The following is a 19,100-nucleotide window of genomic DNA, read 5'->3' as shown; positions in this document are numbered from 1 at the left end:
TATGTATAATTGTTTTATGCCTCTTCCACCATAAATTATGACTGGCCCTCATTGCTTACAGCTCTCTGTACAGCAGTAGAGTGTGTAAGTAGTGTTTTATTGTTAATCGAGGTAAATCGAACCAATGCCTTGAACTGCGCCCTCCCTGTTGTCCATCAGGCTCCAGGGTAATGAAAGGTACCATCTGGGCTTCGGAGCTTCCTGTTGCACATGAAGACGTTTGGGAGGTTTTATTGTTCAGCTTTCTGAGTGTTCAGGATGCAAATGGTTCTGGGGTGAATGGGCCCTGTAAATGGCTGGACCAGCAGTGGCACGTTTCAGCTGAGCTTGATTCATAGTGACAGTCCTTCTGTCTGCTCTCCATCGGGATTTGGGGGACAAAAGGAGGGTACCGTTCATTAATAACTTATGCATCTTCAACTTAGAAGCACTTTGTTCTTCCAAATAATGCTTTTTCAAATGTGGGTGGTCAGCTTTCCTTATTTTCCTTTGTCAACTACATTTTAGCCTTTGTTTCAATTCCACCACCTGCATACATTCCCCTGCTTACCGTCTCGGCTTTGCGCGCGCGCGCGCGCGTGTGTGTGTGTGTGTGTGTGTGTGTGTGTGTGTGTGTGTGTGTGTGTGTGTGTGTGTGTGTACAGCAAATATAAAGGAAAACTGTGTATCTGAAGTTGGAATGTCCCTGTTTGACTTTGATGGATTTCTTTCATGCTCCTTATAGAAAGAAGCAGATGCCATTGATGACACACTGGGCTCCAAACTTAAAGTCAGAGAGCTTTCGGTGATTGATGGTCGGAGAGCTCAGAATTGCAACATCCTTCTATCGAGGTATTGTTGATGTTGTCTAAACATTTCTGGTAGGACCAACTTTCTTTTTTTTTCTAATTTAATTTAATTTTTTTATACAGCAGGTTCTTATTAGTTAGCTGTTTTAAACATATTAGTGTATATATGTCAATCCCAATCTCCCAATTCATTTTACCACCCCCTGCCCCTGCTTTCCCCCCTTGGTGTCTATACGTTTGTTCTCTACATCTGTGTCTCTATTTCTGCCTTGCAAACAAGTTCATCTGTACCATTTTTCTAGATTCCACATATATGCGTTAATATATGATATTTGTTTTTCTCTTTCTGACTTACTTTACTCTGTATGAGTGAAGTTTCTAGGTCCATCTGACTGACTCTTTCTGACTTACTTCACTCTGTATGAGTGAAGTTTCTAGGTCCATCTGCGTCTCTACAAATGACCCAATTTCATTCCTTTTTATGGCTGAGTAATATTCCATTGTATATATGTACCACATCTTCTTTATCCATTCATCTGTTGATGGGTATTGAGGTTGCTTCCATGACCTGGCTATTGTAAATAGTGCTGCAATGAACATTGGAGTGCATGTGTCTTTTTGTGTGTTTTTTTTTTTTATAAATTTTATTTATTTATATTTTTTATTTTTGGCTGTGTTGGGTCTTCACTGCTACACGTGGGCTTTCTCTAGTTGTGGCGAACGGGGGCTACTCTTCGTTGTGGTGCATGGGCTTCTCATTGCAGTGGCTTTTCTTGTTGCGGAGCACAGGCTCTAGGCACATGGGCTTCAGTAGTTGTGGCTCATGGGCTCTAGAGTGCAGGCTCAGTAGTTGTGGCGCATGGGCTTAAGTTGCTCTGTGGCACGTGGGATCTTCCCAGACCGGGGCGTGAACCTGTGTCCCCTGTATTGGCAGGTGGATTCTTAACCAGTGTGCCACTAGGGAAGTACCATGTGTGTCTTTTTGAATTATGGTTTTCTCTGGGTATATGCCCAGTACTGGGATTGCTGGATCATATGGTAATTCTATTTTTAGTTTTTTAAGGAACCTCCATACTGTTCTCCATAGTGGCTGTATCAATTTACATTCCCACCAGCAGTGCAAGAGGGTTCCCTTTTCTCCACCCCATCTCCAGCATTTGTTGTTTGTAGATTTTCTGATGATGCCCATTCTAACCAGTGTGAGGTGATACCTCATTGTAGTTTTAATTTGCATTTCTCTAATAATTAGTGATGTTGAGCAGCTTTTCATGTGCTTCTTGGCCATCTGTATGTCTTCTTTGGAGAAATGTCTATTTAGGTCTTCTGCCCATTTGTGTTTTTTTTGGTTTTTTTTGTTTTTTTGCGGTACACAGGCCTCTCACTGTTGCGGCCTCTCCCGTTGCGGAGCACAGGCTCCGGACGCGCAGGCTCAGTGGCCATGGGTCACGGGCCCAGCCGCTCCGCGGCATGTGGGATCCTCCCGGACCAGGTCACGAACCCTTGTCCCCTGCATTGGCAGGTGGACTCTCAACCACTGCACCACCAGGGAAGCCCTTCTGCCCATATTCTAATTGGGTTGTTTGTTTTTTTAATATTGAGCTGCATGAGCTGTTTATATATTTTGGAGATGAATCCTTTGTCCATTGATTCATTTGCAAATATTTTCTCCCATTCTGAGGGTTGTCCTTTCATCTTGTTTATAGTTTCCTTCGCTGTGCAAAAGCTTTTAAGTTTCATTAGGTCCCACTTGTTTATTCTTGTTTTTATTTCCATTACTCTAGGAGGTGGGTCAAAAAAGATCTTGCTGTGATTTATGTCAAAGCGTGTTCTTCATGTTTTCCTCTTAGAGTTTTATAGTACCTGGTCTTACACTTAGGTCTTTAATCCATTTTGAGTTTCTTTTTGTGTATGGTGTTAAGGAGGGTTCTAATTTCATTCTTTTACATGTAGCTGTCCAGTTTTCCCAGCACTCTTATTGAAGAGGCTGTATTTTCTCCATTGCATATCCTTGCCTCCTTTGTCATAGATTAGTTGACCATAGGTGTGTGGGTTTATCTCTGTACTTTCTATCCTGTTCCATTGATCTATATTTCTGTTTTTGTGCCAGTACCATATTGTCTTGTTTACTGTAGCTTTGTAGTATAGTCTGAAGTCAGGGAGCCTGATTTCCTTCATTTTTTTCCCTCAAGATTGCTTTAGCTATTTGGGGTCTTTTGTGTCTCCTTACAAATTTTAAGATTTTTTTGTTCTAGTTCTGTGAAAAATGCCATTGGTAATTTGATAGGGATTGCATTGAATCTGTAGATTGCTTTGGGTAGTATAGCCATTTTCACAATATTGATTCTTCTAATCCAAGAACATGGTATATCTCTCCATCTGTTTGTGTCATCTTTCATTTCTTTCATCAGTGTCTTATAGTTTTCTGGGTACAAGTCTTTTGTCTCCTTAGGTAGGTTTATTCCTAGGTATTTTATTCTTTTTGTTGCAATGGTGAATGGGATTGTTTCCTTAATTTCTCTTTCTGATCTTTCATTGTTAGTGTATAGGAATGCAAGAGATGTCTGTGCATTAATTTTGTATCCTGCAACTTTACCAAATTCATTGATTAGCTCTAGTAGTTTTCCAGTGGCATCTTTAGGATTATCTATGTACAGTAATCTGCAAACAGTGAAAGTTTTACTTCTTTTTTTCCAATTTGTATTCCTTTTATTTCTTTTTCTCTGATTGCTGTGGCTAGGACTTCCAAAACTATGTTGAATAATAGTGGTGAGAGTGGACATCCTTGTCTTGATCCTGATCTTAGAGGAAATGCTTTCAGTTTTTCACCATTGAGAATGATGTTTGCTGTGAGGTTTGTTGTATATGGCCTTTATTATGTTGAGGTAGTTTCCCTCTATGCTCACTTTCTGGAGGTTTTTATCATAAATGGGTGTTGAATTTTGGCAAAAGCTTTTTCTGCATCTATTGAAATGATCATATGGTTTTTATCCTTCAATTTGTTATTATCGTGTATCACATTGATTGATTTGCGTATATTGAAGAATCCTTGCATCCCTGGGTTAAATTCCACTTGATCATGGTGTATGATCCTTTTAATGTGTTGTTGGATTCTGCTTGCCAGTATTTTGTTGAGGATTTTTGCATCTATGTTCATCAGGGATATTGTCCTGTAGTTTTCCTTTTTTGTGACATCTTTGTCTGGTTTTGGTATCAGGGTAATGGTGGCCTTGTAGAATGAGTTTGGGTGTGTTCCTTCCTCTGATATTTTTTGGAAGAGTTTGAGAAGGATGGGTGTTAGCTTTTCTCTAAATGTTTGATAAAATTCACCTGTGAAGCCATCTGGTCCTGAACTTTTGTTTGTTGGAAGATTTTTTTAATATATATATATATTTTTTTGTGGTACGTGGGCCTCTCACTGCTGCGGCCCCTCCCGCTGTGGAGCACAGGCTCCGGACGCGCAGGCCCAGTGGCCACGGCACACGGGCCCAGCTGCTCCACGGCATGTGGGATCCTCCCAGACCGGGACATGAACCCGCGTCCCCCGCATCGCCAGGCAGACTCCCAACCACTGCGCCACCAGGGAAGCCCCTGTTGGAAGATTTTTAATCACAGTTTCAATCTCATTACTTGTGATTCGTCTGTTCATGTGTTCTATTTCTTCCTAGTTCAGCCTTGGAAAGTTATACCTTTCTAAGAATTTGTCCATTTCTTCCAGGTTGTCCATTTTATTGGCATAGAGTTGCTTGTAGTAGTCTCTTACGATGCTTTGTATTTCTGCAGTGTCCGTTATAACTTCTCCTTTTTCAGTTCTAATTTTATTGATTTGAGTCCTCTCCCTCTTTTTCTTGATGAGTCTGGCTAAAGGTTTATCAATTTTGCTTATCTTCTCAAAGAACCAGCTTTTAGTTTTATTGGTCTTTGCTGTTGTTTTCTTTGTTTCTATTTCATTTATTTCTGCTCTGATCTTTATTTCTTTCCTTCTACCTACTTGGCATTTTGTTTGTTTTTCTTTCTCTAGTTCCTTTAGGTGTAAGGTTAGAATGTTTATTTGAGATTTTTCTTGTTTCTTGAGGTGGGATTGTATTGATACAAACTTCCCTCTTAGAACTGCTTTTGCTACATCCCATAGGTTTTGAGTCATCATGTTTTCATTGTCATTTTTCTCTAGGTATTTTTTGATTTCCTCTTTGTTTTCTTCAGTGATCTCTTGGTTATTTAGTAATATATTGTTTAACCTCCATGTGTTTGTGTTTTTTACGTTTTCTTCCCTGTAATTGATTTCTGATCTCATAGCATTGTGATCGGAAAAGATGCTTGATATGATTTCAGTTTTCTTAAATTTACCATTTATGACCCTAGATATGATCTATCCTGGAGAATGTTCCATGTGCACTTGAGAAGAAAGTGTAATCTGCTGTTTTCGGATGGAATGTCCTATAAATATCAATTAAATCTATCTAGTCTATTGTGTCATTTAAAGCTTCTGTTTCCTTATTAATTTTCTGTCTGGATGATCTGTCCATTGGTGTAAGTGAGGTGTTAAAGTTCCCCACTATTATTGTGTTACTGTCGATTTACTCTTTTATAGCTGTTAGCATTTGCCTTATGTATTGAGGTGTTCCTGTGTTGGGTGCATATATATTTATAATTGTTATATCTTCTTCTTGGATTGATCCCTTGAACATTATGTAGTGTCCTTCCTTGTCTCTTATAACATTCTTTATTTTAAAGTCTATTTTGTCTGATATGAGTATTGCTACTCCAGCTTTCTTTTGATTTCCATTTGCATGCAATATCTTTTTCCATCCCCTCACTTTCAGTCTGTTTGTGTCCCTAGGTTTGAAGTGGGTCTCTTGTAGACAGCATGTATATGGGTCTTGTTTTTATTCCCATTCAGCGAGCCTGTGTCTTTTGGTTGGAGCACTTAATCCATTCACATTTAAGGTAATTATTCATATGTATGTTCCTATTACTATTTTCTTAAAAAAATTACTTTTATTTTTATTTTATTTATTTTTGGCTGTGTTGGATCTTTGTTGCTGCACATGGGCTTTCTCTAATTGCACCGAGTGGGGGCCACTCTTTGTTGCTGTGCCCGGGCTTCTCACTGCAGTGGCCTCTCTTGCTGCAGAGCACGGGCTCTAGATGCATGGGCTTCAGTAGTTGTGGCGCGCAGGCTCAGTAGTTGCTCCGCAGCATGTGGGATCTTCCGGACCAGGGATCAAACCCGTGTCCCCTGCGTTGGCAGGCAGATTCCTATCCACTGGGCCACCAGGAAAGCCCCCTATTACCATTTTCTTAATTGTTTTGGGTTTGTTTTTGTAGGTCCTTTTCTTCTCTTGTGTTTCCTGCCTAAAGAATTTCCTTTACCATTTGTTGTAGAGTTGTTTTAGTGGTGCTGAATTCTCTTAGCTTTTGCTTGTCTGTAAAGCTTTTGATTTCTCTGTCAAATCTGAATGAGATCCTTCCCAGGTAGAGTAATCTTGGTTGTAGGTTCTTCCCTTTCATCACTTTAAATATATCATGCTACTCCCTTCTAGCTTGTAGAGTTTCTGCTGAGAAATAAGCTGTTAACATTATAGGAGTTCCCTTGTATGTTATTTGTCATTTTTCCCTTGTTGCTTTTAGTAATTTTTCTTTGTCTTTATTTTTGTCAGTTTGATTACTATGTGTCTCAGCATGTTTCTCCTTGGGCTTATTCTGCCTGGGACTCTCTGCGCTTCCTGGACTTGGGTGGCTAATTCCTTTCCCACTTTAGGGAAGTTTTCGACTATAATCTCTTCAAATATTTTCTCAGGTCCTTTCTCTCTTCTCCTTCTGGCACCCCTATAATGTGAATGTTGTTGCATTTAATGTTGTCCCAGAGGTCTCTTAGGCTGTCTTCATTTCTTTTCATTCTTTTTTCATTATTCTGTTCCCATGGCAGTGAATTCCAACATTCTGTCTTCCAGGTCACTTATCTGTTCTTCCGCCTCAGTTATTCTGCTATTGATTCCTTCTAGTGTATTTTTTTATTTCAGTTATTGTATTGTTCATCTCTGTTTGTTTGTTCTTTAATTCTTCTAGGTCTTTTTTAAACATTTCTTGCATCTTCTCAATCTTTGCCTCCATTCTTTTTCCAAGGTCCTGTATCATCTTCACTATCATTATTCTGAATTCTTTTTCTGGAAGGTTGCCTATCTCCACTTCATTTAATTGTTTTTCTGGGGTTTCATCTTGTTCCTTCATCTGGTACATAGCCCTCTGCCTTTTCATTTTGTCTGTCTTTCTGTGAACATGGTTTTCGTTCCACAGGCTGTAGAATTGTAGTTCTTCTTGCTTCTGCTGTCTGCCCTCCGATGGATGAGGCTATCAGGACCAACTTTTCTATCATGTGGCTCCAAACCACATGTTTGGACTCATCCTTTTACCTGGACTCTGCTGAGGGTCAGTTCTCTGAGTTTCTTCTGTCTGACATGAAGAGGACCGTTAGTGCCTCCTTTCCCTCGTGGAGTATGTCACAGCTGGATGCCTACTTTCTTGCAGTTTAATTTCCACAGACTCCTAAATCTTAAAGAGCAGAACATCTCAAATCAATGTTTTGTTTTGTTTTTCCAGAGAGCCTATAAAATGTACTTTACTGTTATTTATACCTCTTGGCTTTAGAGATTCTTTAGCCATTGAAGTAACACTGTCACAGAGTCAGCGTCCACGACGAAGGCATGAAGGCTCTTTGTTTCATTTTGCTTTCTAAAGTCACCTTTTTATACTTCAAGATTATATTATTTCATGCTCTTTGTGAACAGTTTTATGACTAAAAAAATATGTAAAACTCAAACCTCAGTGAAATACTAATTCATCCAGTTCAGCACTTTCAGAAGTATTTCTCATAATTAGTGAACCATCATGGCCTTGGAGCTTGAAAAGAAGAAAGGAAATTCGGGAACCTGGAATCTGATTATAGCTTCAGGCAATGTGTCAGGTTGTCCTGGGCACTTCAAGTAGTTTTTCTGAATCTAATTTCTTCTTTCTCTAAAAGGGACTTTCACATTAGACAGAGATACCGAGTGCTGATGAAGGGAAGGAAAATATAAAGAACCCTGAACTTTGAGGCATTATGTATAAGTCACATTGGTTACATTCTGGAAAGAATGTTATATATGTATCGAGGCTGGCATAAGGTGACTTTCAGGGAGAATAAAGACGGAAAGTAGTAGTAGTTGTAGTAGTTCTTATTTTTCACATGGTCTTAGAGTAGGTTTCTTTTAACACACAGCACCGCTGCTTGGTTTGCAGCATAGAAGTTTGATTGATAGCCAGACATATATTACTTTATGGAGCAAATGTTTCTTTTAGTGAAAGAGAAATTGAAGTTTGGTAAGACCCCTGAATTTTAATACAACTTAGTAAGGTAACATGAGCCATCCTGTTAGCATTTAATTTCTGCCTCTGGCTGGAAGCTGTGTTAGTGGCCGGGCCCTGTGTTTATCCCCACTTTTGTTCAGGAAGACACCACTGAAAATAGTTTTGAAGGGCTACATATTTTTTTCCTATGGTCTATACAATTTGTTTTGTTAAAACTTCTTTTTACAAATAATGTTTTTACTTAATAGCAAAATTAAATGAAAATTTGGGCGAAGTTTTTCTTTTAAAACCCTAGAATTTCCCCCTCTATTTTGCACTTTTGCAGTCTAGAGGAGCACTTTAAAAACAGCTTGGCAAAGGGAGCTATCACTCTGAATTTCTATAGTAATTTAAGTGCTCTAGCTGTGACCCAGTTTCTCATAGACAGATTATTCTCAGTACAAGATGCCACCGAGGGTAATTACACTAGTTATAGATAAGGTTACAACTCCTTCTGGCAAATTTCCCATCCCATTATTGGAGGAATTGTTTCATATTGTGGTATATCATTCCCTCATTACATCAAAAGTGTCAAAGGCTAAGGTGACTTAGAATGTGAATGTGTCTGAACTCTGTAGAAGATAATTTTAAGAACTTGCCTCATATCTGTTAAATTATCTATTAATATCCAATTTAATGGATAAGTATTACAATGAGCATAATTTTAAAATGTATTATGCATAACAAGGTGATTTTGAGATGCAGTTAACCTTATGGTAATTGGGCCTTATTGATCAGGGCCTAAAACCTTCTCTGCCACAGAGGATTCAGTACCACATGCTTGTCTGCTCAGTGGGCAGTGGTTTTACTCTCTCATCAGGAAAGCACAGGGCTAAAGGTAAAAGAAATTAAGCGGAACTAATTTGTTTTTATTTAGTTGTTTAACCAGTCAGCGGTTGGTTTACCTTGCTTTCACTCTCCCCTTTTCGTTGGCAATGCATGAGTACACACAAAAGGAGCCAGGGGCTTAAAGGAGGGGAGAGCTGTGATACTTTGCTTTGACACTTTTTGCTTAGAGTTATCGCTTTGGAGTGTTCATTTGCCTGGCACTGTGCTGGGTGCCATAGGGTGTCCCGAGACTTAAGGTAGCACTGTTGCCTTTGGCAGTGCATGGCTAACTGGAGAACAGTGACACAGGCAAGATGACCTGTGAACAGTTCAGGCCTTAGACTGGTCTGGCTGGAAGGAGACGGGGAGCCCAGCCAAGGTGGGGCGAGGGGGCAGCAGCAGGGTTTCCCTGAGAAAGTGGGCCTCGAGGGCCATTAACAGTTACACAGGCAGGGGAGCGGAGGCAGTTCCAAGGGTGCAGCAGGAGCAAAGGCACCAGAGGGGGTACGGGCCGGGCTATAGCGAGAGCCCTGTAATTGCAGCAGACGATTATCACTTGGATTAAATGAGACCAGGCAGGAGGGCCTGAGATCCAGGCCTGGTGCCTTTGTCAGGGCCCGAGTCAGCCCAGGGTCAGTTTATAAAATGGAAGTAATGAAAGCAGTGGGCTTGTAAGAATGAGACCCAGCGTGTGAGAAGCACTAACAGAGTGCCTGTATGTGGCAGCTGCTCAGTTAATGGCCCGTTTGTGTACCTGGGGGATCCGGAATTGGTGCCGTTTGTTCCAGAGAACAGCACTGTCTTAATGAGGTTTTGAGTCTGATCTCTGACGGGTTTGCAGGATAGGCTGGAGGGGTCAGAGCTGGAGGCACAGGCTGCTCTCAGATAGGGAGCTCTTTCTATTGCCCAGCTCAGACCTGATGAGGGACAGACTGGAGAGAGACAAAACCTGTCACTAGCATTTAGAGACTGATTTTTCTGCCTGGGGACAATGAGTAGGAATGTTTCCAAGTTGAAGTCAAGATTTCCTACCTTTCCACACTTAGTGTCTTTCTTCTTTTCTGCTTATTTCATTCCCAAAGACTGGCGACCCTCTCTGTGTCTTACCTTGCTGACTAGGAATTTAATTACCAGCCACACAGTCATTACACCAGATTCCACCGCAGTGAAAGCCCGTGGCATGTTCCATGGGCAGTATTGTGATGCACACGTGTCTGCAGCACTTGGTTATCTTTAAAAGCTCTTCTTACCCCCATACCACGAAAGTTCACGGACCCTTTGGCCAGGGGCACCTGCCACAGCCTTGCCTGGAGCCGAGAAGGCAGCAGGAAGGAAAGGCCTTCTCATCCCAGGGGCCGAGCAGGGGAGGAAGTACAGGCCCTTTTTATGTGCTCACAGCATGAGAGTCCAGCGTCCCTCACAGCGCCCAGAAAGAGGCTGTCTGGAAGGTGTGACGCTCCAAGCCACCAGGGACCCTGCCTTTGACAGACTTGAGAAGTGAGTAGAATGGACACGATGTACCCGAGAATGAGACCTGTTCGTCAGGCCCCTGGAAGAGCCAGCAACAACTTCTCTGCTGTGTGTATGTAGGCGACATGGGGCAACTTAAGATTCACTCTGCTTTATTCCCTAAAACAGACCTCTCCCTTCTGTTAAAAAAGAAAGAAAGAAAGAAAGAAACTTGGAAGCTGGCTTATATTGCAAAAAGAACCCACCTAAAATACACTTTTATGAAGTGTTCTGCCATTCTTTTTTTCCAGATGCTCACTTAACATGACAGCCGGGGTGTAGTAAACCACAAAAGGCTACTTTAAAGGAGAGGGGTTTGGCTTAAATCCACTGAAGCAGAGCTAAAGTTGATCTAGCCATCCATCCTTAACTTAGTTTAATTATGCCTGGATGTTCCAGTTCTCTGGGCAAATTTTTGAAATACCTGAGTAGAGCAAGGTGGAGTTAAATACTGGTTTTAAATGGCTGGTTTGTTTCCTGCCTTGCAAAGAAAGTCGAAGTGGATGTCTCACAAGTTGCCACCCTCCTGCACACCAGAACACTGCCAAGCTTTAAAAGCAATTAAAAGGTTAGGATTGGTAGGGTCCTTAAATTACAGAGATTAGCGACTCAATCTGTGGATGACAGATGATACTAAGAACTCTTTGGCAACCTATAGAAGCGTCCCAGAGGGCCGTGTACCCTTCTCCTCTTTCCCCAAAGGTACAGCTTTTTTGTCTGCTCCCACAGACCACGTGCAAGGCAGGATGTTGACAGGTAGATTTTCTTAAGTACTAGCCATTAAAGTCTCAAGTCTCTTTGTGGGCCACATGAAGAGAAACCAAAATTGTTATGAATTAGAGCTAGTGTTTGGTCCAGACAGCCTCTGGGGATTGAGCAGCATAAATATATACAATTTCAAAAGCAAGACGTTCTGCACTCCATATGGGGAGCTAATGAAATGCAAATCTGATACTTCAAGTATTGTTCTCACTCTGATGTTCAACTCCTTTTCTCTTAAATGCAAAACAGAAGGACTCAGCAGAAAGACACCATGAAGTGGTTTCTTCAACTCCGTGTGAAAAGGACACAGAACTAATCTTTTTCTTTTTTAAATAAGTGGAGCTTTTCTCGTGGTAACTAGACATTTCCACAGCCAGCTGGTTTTCATCAGTGGCAGTTTCAACCTTACTTAGTGTCCCACTTCTTTGGCCTTGCATGGCTACACCATGGTGTTTGCCCTTACTTGACTCAAGAGCCTTTAGTGTCCTGGAATCTAGGGCTACCCAGGGCCCATGTGGTAGAGACCCTGATGCCGGGATACAGTTTTTCCCATCATATGTTTTACCCATGCCAACTCGGCTAAATTGTTCCATTTAAGTTTGGGAGTTTTCCATTATGATGTTCTAGTGAACATATTCATGGGAAATGACTGACTCCAGAATGACTAAATCAATCTAGAGACGTCTGCCCAGATCCAGAGTCACTGTCCACAGCCCAGGAGTTATTATGGTGCTACAACTTGGACTAGGGAAGAGAATGGGTCTTATTCTAGAACATGGACAATTTGGCACGTTGCCTAGGTGCTCTATTTGGGTTTGAAAGCATGAAATAGAAGAGAATGATATGTGTACAATAGGATTCCCAAATCTGTTCCTTCCCTGGCCTACTTATTAGTACATGAAACAACATTCAGTTTCAATGGCAGGATGGATGGTTTTAACAAGATCATGTCAAAATCTGGAGAAATAGGACAAGCCAGAGGTGTCCAGAGTGGTTTCTTTCCTCCTTCGTGGGCTTTACGGCCACCCCTGCACTCATCCAACCCTCTCGTTTACCTGGGAGAGCACAGCTGACCGTGTATGCTTCATGTCCCCTTGTGTGGAGTGTTTCAGCTTATCATTAGATTCTCTCAAACATTATAACCACCTTTAAAATAAGCACCATGTCTTCTAATTATTTTTTAATTCTCCCAGGTCTAATGGGTGCTCTATACAGAGAGGAAACTCTGATGAAACAATGGGTATGAGAGCACTTTGGGAAGTTTCATGATAACCCTACTAAGCGCTGTTTATTTATCAAATAGCTGCCCTTAAATATTAATGTTACATAAGTACTGCTGCTTTCTTTTTTTCTGGGTGGAAAAGTCTGCCTTGCAGAGTATACGTATAGTTTATCGAGCCCTTTCTATGGCCAGACACTATGCTAAACATGTCTCATGCATTATTTCACTTTATACACGGACAAAAATCCTTTTTTTTTTTACATAGGTTATCATTATCTGTATTTTATAGATGAAGAAACTGAGGCTGAAGAAAAAAATTTTTCCAATTTTTCTGACACTGACCAAGAAGTGTCAGAGCCAGGCACAGCCTGTCTGATGCCAAAGTCCCTTCCTTCAAATGTTACACATGAAGGCTATATGCCTTGCTCTGTATCTGTGTGTTCATGTCTTTATTCCCAGTCCTAAATGTCATTCTTCTCGAAGATCATAAACTAGAAGAACTGATCGAATAATTGTACTATAACACGTTAGTGGTAGCTTATAAGGAAGTAAGATTTGTTAAATAAGTCTAGGTCTGATGCTTACAAGTAGAACAAAAGAATGACCCTATTGTTACAGCTAATAATCTGATTAAGATTTTTTTCCCTGGTTAAGACTTTTGGTTGTATGTAATAAAAACATATTTTTACAAGTATGTTTTAATTTCAACTCTTTTCACAGTCAGTACTTTGTTGTCCTGCCAGAATCAAGACATAAATCCTTAACATAAATTAGTAAATCATATGAATTAATGGTAGACAGAAAAACAGAAAATAGATCTGGGTTTTTGCTTAAATCCTTCCCTATGAGATATTAACTAGATAAGCATTATTTGTAAAAAGAATTTGAGATTAGCAATCAAAAGTCTTGGGTTTGTGTTAGATACTGCCCCTCTGGATATGTTTGACCTTGGGCAAATCACTTAGCCATTCTGAGGCTCATTTTCTCCCTCAATTAAAAAAAAAATCATCACAGTTAATTTGAATGCCAAATGAAATAATACATATGAAAACTCCTCAGCTATACATTTTATATATCAACTATTCAGTTTTTTAACAATAACATAGATCCTGCTAACCTTCTCAAAATCCATTTTTAATATGAGAGAGAACTTTAAACACTCCTGGCACATAAGTTAAAAAGTTAGTTTTCCCCTTTCACCTTCAATTTGTGGATACTATATATTAAAGAAAACAGGTATGTGTGGGGGGTGTTTTCCCTAGTTCTCATCCTCCAATCCCTTGTTTAAGGAAACTAAATGGTAGAACGTAACAGCTTTGTTCTCTGTGTCAGCAGAGCGTTAGAAAGCCCTGGAAGAATGTTAAAGCCGTTTCAAAAGACTATTTTTAGGGGCAACATTGTCAGGAAATAAGCTTTCACTGAGAGATTTGGAGAAAAACTGGCACTTGAAGATCAACAGCTGGGACAGCAAAATGCATTACCTTGTATTAAATGTTTACGGCTCAAGCCGATATCGTTAACAACGAGTAAAATATTCTTTCTCCAGGTTGAAATTATCCAACGATGAAATCAAACGGGCAATTCTAACCATGGATGAGCAGGAAGATCTGCCCAAGGACATGTTGGAACAGGTGAGCTGCCGGGCAACGCTCAGAGCACGGGTGACACCGGACTCTCAGCAGGGAGGGCGTACTGAGGAAAGGAATCTGGTTGTTGCTGGTAGATGATTTCCTCATCTCTGAATTGAGGAAGTTGAACCAAGGTTCCACACAGCTGTCAGAAGCCTCTAGGACTTGATTCTTCCCTTGTTTCCAAAATGATGGGTGAGAAGGACAGTCCAGACTTCGTCAAATGCCTGGGACCATCGATGCTGGAATCTGTCTCTCATGCTGCCTGCCATCAAGTTGTTACTCCTTAGCAGGTCATAGAAATCTACTAGCTTTAGTAGAAAATGTCTGTTTCACTGGAATGTTGAGAATCTCAGCACTGTGAGGTCACAGGCTGCACTGCATAAACTGAGTCATTGCTTAATCCCTGACACAATTTGTGTCTTGGTCTTGGCTCCCTGTTCCCACAACCACAGAAGCCACTGTTAACCCCCTAGCACTGTCATCTTCATCAAAACACTCGTATGTGTCATAAGGTGGGGTGTAAACTTCTTGGGGCTGGGCCTTGTCTCCGTAAGTTGTATAGCACCCTTCTTGCATTGTAAATGGCAGGAAGTTCAAATGCTGGGGATAGTAAGTATGGCGTAGATTTATACACAATCAGTATACATCCTTGTCCGTGGTACTTGAAGATAATTTGTATTCTTTATGTCCAGGCAACAAGTTGGATGTGGTGCCCTAGCCTCTCGTCATGCAGTGTTTCCATAACATGCTCCGTGCAGCCACTCCAGCTGTGTTGTGTGTTGTCAGCAGCTTAGTTCAGTTATTTCCCAAATGATACTGTTGATGATGTACTAGCAGATGCCCCAGGGATTGTTACCTATCTCTCAGTCTGGCCCTAACTTTTTCTGTGCATTGTGGGGACAGTCTCTGAATGCTCTAAGCCTGTTCTGTCTCCTTGTCCCTGCAACAGAATCATATTTTGAGAGATTTTGGTCAAGAGGCCTCCATTTGTTAGAGCCAGGACCACTTAAGGTCAACAGTGGACACAGGTGATCATGATTTCAGGCTGAACTTGAGGTATCACCTGTAGGCAGGCTCAGCTCCCAGGAGAAGAGGAAATGGATACTTTGCTCCGCTAACAGGGACCCCAGTGGAGTGCCTGTATGCGTGTGCATTTTCCACGGTTCTCACTGGTTTCCCAGAAGGCCTCAGATACCAGGCAGGGAGGAGTGATGTGTGTGGTATCACCACACCTCCATGGACCCGCCCCTCCCTGAAACCTCTGCAGCTGCAGTCATCCTGGGTGAAAACTGTCACACTTAGCAGTGGAGAAACTTTTCTTGCTGTCCTTTTAAGTTTTGATTTAGCTCCCAAAATAGCTAATGACTATGTTTCCAAGTCTGTTCGGATGCTCTGTGTATAAATAGTTTAAACGTATTCCTTTTTTCGAGCATTTTTAGCTCCTCTGCCCACTCTTCCCTCCCTCGCGGAATACGAGTCAAAACAGAGCCTCTGCCCCAAGAGAGTGGAGCCCAGCTGCCCTCTGTCCCTCCCTGGCCCCCAGGTGACCCTGCGCTCCAAATGCCTGCATCAAAAACTGCTTCACCCAGAGTGAAGAACTAAGCAGAAAGCTGCTTTAGTCCTTAGGTCTTCAGCCTCTATCGATAAGGTCGTATGCTTAAAATTCCACGAGATCTGTTTACTGTGAAATTGCAACCAGCAAAATTCCTCCTTGAGGGAAAGGATTTCAGAATCTTGCCAAAAGGGCTTGTAGTGCAAATAGAACGTACTTCAAATAAATACAAGTAAGAAAATCAGTCTACTGAAGCAGAATCTGGCCAAGTGGATACTTTTGACCTGGCCTCTGCTGATAGTTGTGGGTGTCTTGCTCTCTGCTCATCTCCCAGGCTCTTTCTTTTCCTCCTTATTCTACCCCCCTTCCTCTGCTTCCTTTGCCTTCACACAGCATCCTTTACTACTCGGTATGATCTGCATTTGAGCCACATTCCACCCCTCCTCTCCTGCTGCTTTTAGCCACTGAGATCAGATCTCAGATGAGATCCATACACTCCCCTTTCTTGGGATGCACACCTTTCTCCTTATCTCCAGCTGTTTGTCTGGCTCTTCATTCCTCTCAAAACTGTCCAAACACAGTCTGTTCTTGACTCTGACTTGAGACGGCCTGAGCCTTTAGCCTGTGCCTCTCACTGTGCTCTTGTGAGTAACAAGAGACAGATGGTGTCTGTGTTATCCTGAACAGGGGCCTGTAGGCTCAGCAGGGCAGGTATGGGGGGACCCCTGAAACTAGAACTGAATTTCCTTGTCCAGAAGGAAAAAATCCAAACTCAGGGGAAAAAATAAGCCTTGTCCTCTCTCTTCTTCCTTCCTTCCCTTGCCCTACTACCTTCCCTCCAGCACTGAGGAAGAACAAGAAGACACTTGTCCAGTGTTACCATTTGAACATGGGAACATCCATGCCTAGAAGCTCTCAGGCCACCAGACCTGTGAATTCCCTGGCATCTACTTCGTCTTTCCGCCTTCCACCCCATTAGGAGAGAGGGGTGTCCCTGGCTTCTACTCTGGCCCATCCTTTCCTTCTGCTCAGGGACCTCACCCAGGGGGCCCTGCCCCTCTCCTCAAGGTCTTCTACCTTGCCCTCTCAACATGTAACTTGTTCAGGTCCCAGCCCTTCCCACACACACCTCTTAAGACTGCACATCCCCATCTGCTACTGTCCTCTTTTTTTTTTTTTTTTTTTTTTTTTTTTTGGTGGTACGCGGGCCTCTCACTGTTGTGGCCTCTCCCGTTGCAGAGCACAGGCTCCGGACGCACAGGCTCAGCGGCCATGGCTCACGGGCCTAGCCGCTCCGCGGCATGTGGGATCTTCCCGGACCAGGGTACGAACCCGCGTCCCCTGCATCAGCAGGCGGACTCTCAACCACTGCACCACCAGGGAAGCCCCTCCTCTCTTTTTTGACACAGCCAGTTCCTGAAAGCTTGTTCACTCTTCCTCACCTCACTGCAGTCCGTCCCCCTCACCTCCCTTAAGCTGTTCTCACTAAGGATACGAACTTTCTTGTTGACAAAGCCAGGGAGTACTTTGCAGTCCTTATCTTCCTTGACGTATTGGTGGTGTGTGACACCGATGGCCACTTGCCCCATGGTGAAACACCTCTTCCCTTGGCCCTGTGATTCCACATAGGCCCCTCCACTGCCTTCTACGAAGGTTCCTCTTCTTGTTCTCATCGCATCAATGCCGGCTTCTCTCCAGCCCTGCTTTTTTCTCTTGATGGGCCCCCTGGTTACCTTACGCACATCCATGCATGTTGTAACCCAGACCAAAGCTTTGTCTTCCAGATTTCTTTGGGATTTCAGACCCATTTGTCCACCTGCCTACTAGAAATCACAACTTGGTTCTCTTGCCAGTATTTCAAACACTAAATTCACCTTCTCCTCACCCACCTTCCTCCAACCTTCTCCTCCTGGGTTCCCTGTTACACTCTGTGTACATCATTGCCCAAGCCAGAAGCCTGGACCTCATCCTTTTGACCCTCATCTACCACAGTCGACAAGTCAGGCCAGTTCAAACCCCATAAATATCTCTAGAACCTGTCCACTACCCATTCCAGGCCACCACCGTCTCTCACCTGGATTACTGCATCAACAATCTAATCACAGTCCCCAATACTTTTGATCCTTTCTAGTTCTTTCTCCATTCTGCAGGCAGAGTGTTCTTTTTAAAGTGCAAACTCATTCCCCTACTTGAGATTTTAAGTTACATCCCATGCCCTCAAAATAAAGACTGAATTTTTTGCAAGGCCCTTGCTCCTCCCTGACCTTGCCCACTGCTGCCCTCCCCCACTGCTGTGGTGGCCGCTCTTCCTCCTCTGTAAGTGCTGCACTGCCCCTTCCAGAACCCAGCATGATAAGCACTCTGCCTGGAATATATCTCCAACCTCAAACCGTTCATCTCCTTCCCTGTAGTTCCAATTCTCTTTCTCTGCTGGTGGTACCCAGACTGACTGCCTTTTCTGAGCTCCCTTAATTAAATCCAACGAACCTGCTAAATGGACCACCCAATGCCAGCATCAAGTTTATGGGGAGGATCTCAGGGTCCAGAAGCTCAGTGTAATTTTTTTTTTAAAAAGTCCAAGAATATTTGATCTAGAAAATAGCACACAAACACAGCCCTGGGCATACACATACACGTTTGTGCCTTTAAAGAAAATTAGACACATACAGAAGTGCTTTTCCTACTTTAAGTATTATTGCTATCTCTTCCACATTCCATGCTCATTTCTTCATCCAAAATAAAATATGGAATCAAAAACTTCACATCCCATTGTGTTCCTCTCACCTAACTCTACATGGAGCAAAAAATGAGATGGAATTAGATAAGCCAAAGAAATAAGCAAATTGATTAGAAAATACACATAAAATTACTCATTTCAGCATGATGTAATAGGAAAAAAACATAGAGCTGGAAGTCGAGACCCAGGTTCTATTTCTGAAGATCACACACACTTGCTTTATAATCCTGGGTGAGTGACCTAATCTCTCTGGACCTCAGTTGTAGCATCTTCTCATGAGAAGGTTGAATCTCCAAAGCCCCTTTCTAATGGACTATGTAAAGTGGGTCCTAGTAAAGAACTTCCCAATTCTGATTTGAGGGGCACTATAGAACACGTAGATACCAGAAATGAATCTTACACCGGTTTAACTACTTTCAAGTAAAAATAGAAAGGTTTTTTTCCCATTTTATTGAAATATAATTGACATACATCACTATAAATTTAAGGTGTGTGGCAGAATGGTTTGACTTACAAATGTGAAATGATTTCCACAATAGGTTTAGTTAGCATCCATCATCTCATATAGATAAAAGTGTTTTAAAGGCAAAAAACCAAAACAACCTTTTTTTCCCTTTCTGATGAGAACTCTTAGGATTTACTGTCTTAATAACTTTCATTATATATCAAGCAGCAGTGTTAATTATAA

General features: G+C 42.0%; 1 protein-coding gene across 3 annotated transcripts in view; it reads left to right on the top strand.

The window, feature by feature from the left end:
• DAAM1 (dishevelled associated activator of morphogenesis 1) overlaps nucleotides 1–19,100 on the top strand; it is a 179,359-nt gene that overhangs the window by 133,848 nt on the left and 26,411 nt on the right. For all 3 annotated transcript variants that reach the window (XM_060004472.1, XM_060004473.1, XM_060004471.1), the window contains exons 16-17: nucleotides 725–831; nucleotides 14,039–14,123. In XM_060004472.1, the coding sequence (XP_059860455.1) occupies nucleotides 725–831; nucleotides 14,039–14,123 (192 nt within the window). The remainder of the gene's footprint in view (nucleotides 1–724; nucleotides 832–14,038; nucleotides 14,124–19,100) is intronic.

This window comes from Delphinus delphis, chromosome 2 (genome assembly GCF_949987515.2).
Source record: "Delphinus delphis chromosome 2, mDelDel1.2, whole genome shotgun sequence".
Lineage (NCBI taxonomy): Eukaryota > Metazoa > Chordata > Mammalia > Artiodactyla > Delphinidae > Delphinus > Delphinus delphis.
Note: the sequence above shows the minus strand (reverse complement) of the source record. Positions and strands in the feature narration are given on the sequence as shown.